The sequence below is a fragment of the Saprolegnia diclina genome (assembly GCF_000281045.1).
Source record: "Saprolegnia diclina VS20 unplaced genomic scaffold supercont1.42, whole genome shotgun sequence".
In the NCBI taxonomy this organism is placed as follows: Eukaryota; Oomycota; class Saprolegniomycetes; order Saprolegniales; family Saprolegniaceae; genus Saprolegnia; species Saprolegnia diclina.
In genome coordinates, this window is record NW_008246109.1 from 299,740 (window position 1) to 306,059 (window position 6,320).

General features: G+C 60.0%; 4 protein-coding genes across 4 annotated transcripts; 3 read left to right on the top strand and 1 right to left on the bottom strand.

Annotated features, from left to right (window-relative positions):
- Positions 1-143: 143 nt before the first annotated feature.
- Positions 144-1,697, top strand: SDRG_11536 (hypothetical protein; the record flags this gene model as incomplete). The annotated part of the gene is made up of 4 exons (XM_008617577.1): positions 144-556; positions 606-902; positions 947-1,427; positions 1,472-1,697. The coding sequence occupies 4 exons, from the start codon at positions 144-146 to the stop codon at positions 1,640-1,642; spliced, it is 1,362 nt and encodes a 453-aa protein (XP_008615799.1). The 3' UTR covers positions 1,643-1,697.
- A 56-nt stretch (positions 1,698-1,753) lies between these two features.
- Positions 1,754-2,656, top strand: SDRG_11537 (hypothetical protein). The gene is made up of 5 exons (XM_008617578.1): positions 1,754-1,918; positions 1,961-2,031; positions 2,079-2,249; positions 2,300-2,350; positions 2,394-2,656. Exons 1-5 carry the CDS (start codon positions 1,789-1,791, stop codon positions 2,589-2,591), a joined length of 621 nt encoding a protein of 206 aa, XP_008615800.1. The 5' UTR covers positions 1,754-1,788; the 3' UTR covers positions 2,592-2,656.
- Positions 2,657-2,666: 10 nt separating this feature from the next.
- Positions 2,667-4,185, top strand: SDRG_11538 (hypothetical protein). The gene is made up of 5 exons (XM_008617579.1): positions 2,667-3,109; positions 3,156-3,269; positions 3,318-3,536; positions 3,594-3,814; positions 3,858-4,185. The coding sequence occupies exons 1-5, from the start codon at positions 2,688-2,690 to the stop codon at positions 4,079-4,081; spliced, it is 1,200 nt and encodes a 399-aa protein (XP_008615801.1). The 5' UTR covers positions 2,667-2,687; the 3' UTR covers positions 4,082-4,185.
- On the bottom strand, positions 4,166-5,775 carry SDRG_11539 (serine/threonine protein kinase; the record flags this gene model as incomplete). The annotated part of the gene is made up of 6 exons (XM_008617580.1): positions 4,166-4,252; positions 4,303-4,671; positions 4,728-4,808; positions 4,861-4,986; positions 5,033-5,208; positions 5,256-5,775. 6 exons carry the CDS (start codon positions 5,773-5,775, stop codon positions 4,166-4,168), a joined length of 1,359 nt encoding a protein of 452 aa, XP_008615802.1.
- Between the last annotated feature and the right edge of the window lie 545 nt (positions 5,776-6,320).

Sequence of the window (6,320 nt, forward strand, 5' to 3'; positions counted from 1 at the left end):
GCTCCTTTTGGACTCAAGCGTACCGGAAGCGAAGCTGAAGTCTAGAACATCAGTTCTTGCAGGTCCCGCGTCACTTGATACCCTTTTCCGGACATCCGGATGGCGGATTGCGATCTGGCAAACCACATTCGAGAACTTGCACAATGACCGACCAGCGCGTCGCCCTCCACGTGTACGACCTGTCCCGCGGCCTCGCGCGGCAGATGTCGGCGTCGCTCCTGGGCATGCACATTGACGGCGTGTGGCACACGGGCGTGTGCGTCTATGGCCTCGAGTACTTTTACGGCGGCGGTATCCAAGCGGTGCCACCGGCGCAGGTCGCCGAGACGTATGGCACACCGTACCAAGTCGTCGAGCTGGGCACGACGCAGGTAGACCAAGCGGACTTTACGTCGTTTCTCCAAGAGATCCAGTCGCGCTTCACGGCGGCAACGTACAACTTGCTCTCGAACAACTGCAACAACTTTTCCAACGAAGTCGCCAACTTTCTCGTGGGCAGCAACATCCCACAGCACATCTTGGACCTGCCGCAGCAGGTGCTCTCGACGCCCATGGGGTACGTTGATCGTGCTTGTGACGAGGCGAATTCCTCATGCGACGTGTAGCGCCATGTTTCGGCCCATGTTTGAAGACATGCAAGGACGCATGGCCGAGAGCATCCAGTCGCACCACAACCCGTCGCCCATCGCAGCCCCGGTGTCCCGTACGGCGCTGCCTCCGACAAAGACCTTGGCGAGCTACGCGCAGACGTACATCTCATGTCTGCCAGAGCTGCATGTCGAGCGCATCGCGGGCCGCCTCGACGCTCTCAAGGCGCTGTCGCCGGACGAGACGAGCGCCATCCAGCGCCTCATGCACTTTGCAACGTCCAAAGACACGACGCAACTCGTTCCGAGTGATTCGTACGTCCTACTACTTGATTGCATCGCTAACTTGACGCTGGTAGCGCTTTCTGGTGGTCGCTTGTCGCGAATGCGTTCGGTGCTCAAACGCCCGCGGCCACGTTCACGGCGCTCTGCCTCCTTCGCATCGTGCTGCTAGCCGATATTCGATCGCCCGGCGTCGTCGTCGATACAATGCTGATGTCGCCGGTCATCGACCAGCTCCTCCAGCAGACGCAAACCACACTGGACGGGCCCCACCGCATCTTGCTGCTCTCTGTCCTCCTCAATGGACTCGAGGCGCCCGCGAGCAAGGCGCAATTCGCCGAGCACCTCGGCGTGTGGCTCGCGTTTGTCTGGGGCACGTGGCAGGGCCCTGCGACCAGCCACAGCCAGGCCGAGATGGCAGCCTGCTTCGTGCTCAACGTGTGTCGGGACATTCGCCCGTCCACTGCCGACTACGACATGATCCAGTTTGCGCTCGTCGGCGGCTGCGCCGAGGTCCTCGACGTGCACGCAAGCCAGGGCGCTCTCGAGACGACTGCGGTACGCCCTTTGCCCGGCGAGACCTTGCTCACTCTCTATTGTAGACTATCGTCGAACGCATTGTCGCGGGGCTGGGGCTCCTCCTGCAAAAGGACGTGGGCGCGCGGAGCCTCGCGGCTGAAGTCGGCCTCGTGCATGTGCTCACGCGACTCCGGCCAAAGACGACGGCGCTCGACTTCCACAGCGTCCTCGGCGAAGTGCTGGCGTTGATTTAAGCGGAAGAGAATAGAACCTAGCTGCACTGTCCATGGCCGTGTGGACCGCACCATATTTCGTTTTCGTTTCGCGGATTTTGGGGTTTGAAAAGAAAGAATTGGTGTTGCGTTTTGAGATTCAAGAGCCGAAACGTCCTGCAACCGACATGGCGTCGGGAAAGCGCTCGGATCGGAAGCGCATTGACGACTGGACGAGCGACGATGTCATGCAATGGCTCCACGCCGAAGGCCTCGCGGCCTACGAGAGCCTCTTCTTGACGCAAGAGACGCTGAACGGTAGTCGGTGGATCAAACCTCCACCTGCACGCTGTGTTGTAGGCGAATTCTTGCTCGAATTCTCGACGCCGACGCTCGATCACATGGGCATCACAAGCCTCAAGCAGCGCAAGGTCCAACTCGAATATGTATCGTTGCATGTACAATCGCTTTGTGGTAGGAGCTCCTCAAGGCCATCCACAGCCTGCAAGTCCGCGCGCTCGAAGAGGTGCGCGCGTCGCCTCGCATTACGACGAGCAACCAAGGGCACGAGCCCGAGTTCAACGAAGACGCGAGCCATGCATCCTTTCTCGAGGCCTTGCAGGCCTGGCGCCAGCCCTCGCAGGCCCGCGTATGTCACCGCTCTGAACCAATCTCCAGCATCTACCTTTACTCTTGTAGGTGGACCATGGCACGGCCACGAGCCTTCCGACGGTGTGCTGGCACTGCCTGGTACAGGTGGCTGCTCGACGCTGGCTCACGGGACGCTGCCTAGGCGCCGTGTCGGCAGCTCGTGCCAGCGCCGGACGCGCGCAGCGTGTGTTCGAAGCGCTGCTTGGACGCGCTGCTTGCCGCGGACGCGCAGGCGAACGACGCGGTCGCGTCGCAAGCGGCTGCTTATCGCGCTCGTCTGCAAGCCGCGTGGTCTTTGGACATTCAGCTGCTGACCAGATCGCCCAATGATCCAATGTGATTGGTGCTCGAATATAAATGTCCACCAATCGAAACGCGCTTTGCGATGCATTATAGCCAGTCACAAGCGAGAACGCTTCACTCTTGTAATTGCGCCATGGGCGGCAACCTCACAGGGGGCGGCGTCGCCATGAACGGGACGGCGCATGGGCGGGTCATGGTCTCGTCGCTGCCGCTCTTCTACCTCTGCATGGGCCTCTCGCTCCTCGCGCTCAGTCTTATGGGCGCCAAGGCGCTGCTTCTCAAGCGGGGCGTGACCCTCAAGCAGCCCAGCCAGATCGAAGCGATGGCCCACCGCGTGCACCTAATCGAGGTCGCGGTCTACATCCTCGCGTGGTACTCGATGAGCATCGGCATGACGCTCTTCCTCAAGTGGTTCCTCAAAGTCTGGCAAGGCGGCTTTCCGTACGTGCTGACGATGGGGACCGTGCACATGGCCGTCAAGGCGATCTTCTCGCACCTGCTGACGTGCAAGCGCAACATTGCCATTGCGCCGCTAACCTCGCGCGACTACTGGATGTACCGCGTCATCTGCTTATGTGCGAAGCTGATGGCGTTGCCCTAGGCTGGCTGTGCCCATCGGGCTCTTTACAGGCGCCGACATTGTCCTCTCCAACAAGTCGCTCACGTACATCACCGTGTCCTTCTTTACGATTGTCAAGTCGGGTGGCAACGTCTGGTACTACGCCCATGCTCCTTCTTCTTCTTCTTATGGCTAAGGTCATAGGAACCTCCTCTTCTCCATCTTGCTCAAGCTGCAAGAGCCGTCGTGGGCGCTCTGCGGCGTCGTGTGTTTCATCTGCACCGGCATTGGCATGGCCAGCTACGGCACCATCAACTTTGTCCTTATCGGCTTTCTCTGCGTCCTTCTCGCGTCGATCCTCGGCACGCTCCGCTGGGTCCTCACGCAGTTCTTCATGAAGCGCATGACGGCGTCGTCGCACCAGTACATTATATATATGTATCAACCTCGCTCATTCGGCTCATCCTATTCTCTTCCTAGTACGCTGGCGGTTGTCTACTATATCTCACCCGTCAGTGCGCTCCTTCTCCTCCCGATCGCTGTCGTCGTCGATGGCCCGAGCTTGCTTGCATCCAAGTTTTGCCACGACACGGTGCTCTTCCTGCAGGCGCTTCTTGGCGTGCTCCTCGGCGGAACCATGTCCTTCTTCCTCGTCTCGGTCGAGATTGAGCTCGTGAAGAAGACGTCGGCGCTCTCCCTCGGTACAGTATGCACCTAAGACCGAGGCTCATGATGGTCACGTAGGTATTGCCGGCAACCTCAAGGACGTTCTCCAGATCCTCATGGCCATGCTCATCTTCCACGACAAGCTCAGTGCTCTCAACGTTGCGGGGCTTTTTGTGGCGACGACGGGCCTTGTCTTGTACTCGTACATCAAGGCGCGACCGTCGTCATCGTCGCCGGCCTATGCGCTCGTGCACCTGGACGACGTCGATATCGAAGACGCCAACGAAATGCACGTCAAGTGAGCACGCTAGTATACTCTCCTATTCTGTATCCTGTCTCCTATACTACCTCTACGACGACTACGACTACGACGGCGACGACGACGACTAGAGGCCGCCACAGACCGCGGCGAGCAGCGCCTGGACCGTCGGACGTTTGTGCCAATCGAGGTGCAAGCATTGCCGTATCAGATGCTAGTACAAGTGCATGAGACGACGCAAGCTGCAAGCAGTAGCGACTCTACCTGGGCGTCGGCGGGGACGTGAGCGGGGATGTGTAGCGTCGGACTCGCTCGGTACATCTTCATGCGCTCCGTCATCTCGGGCTTACTGGCCTGCGTCCCCAGCGGGTGGGCGTGGCACAGCAGCATGTAGAAGATGAGCCCGATCGCCCACACGTCAAACTTCTCATAGGTCGCGCCGAGGCTAGTAGCTTCGCTTGGCGACAAGAGGTACCACTCGGGCGGTGCAAACGCTGGCGACGCGTTCTGGCCCACGAGGATGATTGCGTGCTTGCGCTGCGAGAGGTGAAAGTCGGTCAAGCGCAGTTGCGCGCCGGCGATCGTCGCCAAGAGCACATTGGCCGGCTTGAGATCGCAGTGCGCCATGCCCTTCTACATGCAACAGCCGAAGATGATGGTGCGGTAATTCAAGAAAATGCGAGCGATACCTGGTGGACGTAGTCGAGACCGAGAAGCAGTTGGAAGAGCAAGTGGCGTGCGAGTCCCATCTCGCAGGGCCCGCCGAGGTTCTACGTGAGAACTGGTTGAGGATACGCATGAACGGAGACGAGAGAATCGCACCTCCATGAACTGGTACAAGTCGCACGCCATGCGGTCCATGACCATGAGCGAGTATGGCGCACCGCGATGGGATGTCATGAGCAGGGGACCGTGGACGTGAACCGTGTGCTCGGACGGCAGGAAGAGCTACAATCACGCAGAGTGGGCGAGAGACATGGACGATGTGATGTACCTGGTGGTTTCGGAACTCGATCTCGGCTTGGTGCAGCTTGGTGCAGATCTTGATGGCGCAAAATGTACGCGTATGCACGTCGTAAGCTTCCCAGACTTCCGAGTTGCCGCCTTGGCCGATGAGCGCCTTGAGCTGGTAGCGATCGTGCAAGAACGGGAGGCTGGCAAAGGCCGTGGCTACAGTGACCGTTAAGGAGAGAGCTCTACAGGAGGAGGCGACGTACTCGCGTGCAAGTGGACGCGCTTTTCGTGGCGGCGAAAGTGGGCCTTGGCCACCTCGAGCGCGCTCACGTTCGCCGCGTACTTGTCTTGGAGTGACCGGATGTACGCGGCAAACATGGCATTCGACATGTCGCCCGCGCTCAGCGTGCGCTTGACGTACAGGTCCTCGAGCTGCACGTCGCGCTGCCGCCGCTCAATGTCGCTCCCGAGCTCCGCGAGCGCGTGCTTCATCGTCAACGTCGCCGCTTCGAACGCCTGGCGCCACTCGACGCTGGCCGCGGGTGGTGACGTGGACACCGCGCCTTTGCAGCTAAGGCCATGCATCTGCTGCTGGATGCTTGTCACGCCATCGTCCCAGCGAATGCGCTGCTCGACCGGCGTGCCCACGAGCATGCCATTGCCCGCGTCAGACCAGTGGACCTGTTTGTCTTCGTAGACGCCGACGGCAAGGATGTCACCGCTCGTGTCCATCGCGTCGCCGTCGATGAGCTTGGGCGCGACGACGGTCTCGGAGATGTCCATGCTGCTGCTGCTGCTTGCCGCTTCCAAAGATCGCAACAGGCTCAGTCGCCGGTGAGGGCCGATCGTATCCGGAAAGGCCAGTCCCGCGAAACTCCCCAATACAAATGCGCCCTTCGCCCGCGACTTTTTCCGGATACGACAGCTTCTCTAGTTGGGTGCATTTAGCCACAGTGGGATGCATGAGCTGGCAAGCGCCCATCGCGCAGCTGAAGCGAGGAACGGTCTCGTGGCAGTACTGTGTAGAAGGGTCATCACGCATCATTGACCCATGCTCAAGCCAAAGGCGCCATGGCGTTGCGGGCCTCGCGCGGCGAAAGGCGCGGCAGCTCGGTAGCCAACGCGACGCCTCGCCATAAGATCGCATCTGTCTGCGATGGCGGGCGAGGGCCTGGCTGTCGCTTCTTCCTGATAGCGTTCAGCACTTGCAAGTGCCATAGCCGTCGCAAGAAACACCGTAAAGAGAGAGGAAAGCACAATTAGCAAGGGGTGTTACGGCTGCACAACTAGGCAGTTACAATTCCTTGGTGTTGCGGCGGCGAAACTCG

Excerpts from the sequence above, each read along its gene's own strand:
- SDRG_11537 (XM_008617578.1), top strand. The coding sequence starts at position 1,789 with ATGGCGTCGGGAAAGCGCTCGGATCGGAAGCGCATTGACGACTGGACG. Across the intron at positions 1,919-1,960 it reads GACGCAAGAGACGCTGAACG|GCGAATTCTTGCTCGAATTC; the intron begins GTAGTCGGTGGA and ends GCTGTGTTGTAG. Across the intron at positions 2,351-2,393 it reads CGGTGTGCTGGCACTGCCTG|GCGCCGTGTCGGCAGCTCGT; the intron begins GTACAGGTGGCT and ends GACGCTGCCTAG.
- SDRG_11538 (XM_008617579.1), top strand. The coding sequence starts at position 2,688 with ATGGGCGGCAACCTCACAGGGGGCGGCGTCGCCATGAACGGGACGGCG. Across the intron at positions 3,110-3,155 it reads ACCTCGCGCGACTACTGGAT|GCTGGCTGTGCCCATCGGGC; the intron begins GTACCGCGTCAT and ends GCGTTGCCCTAG. Across the intron at positions 3,270-3,317 it reads AAGTCGGGTGGCAACGTCTG|GAACCTCCTCTTCTCCATCT; the intron begins GTACTACGCCCA and ends CTAAGGTCATAG.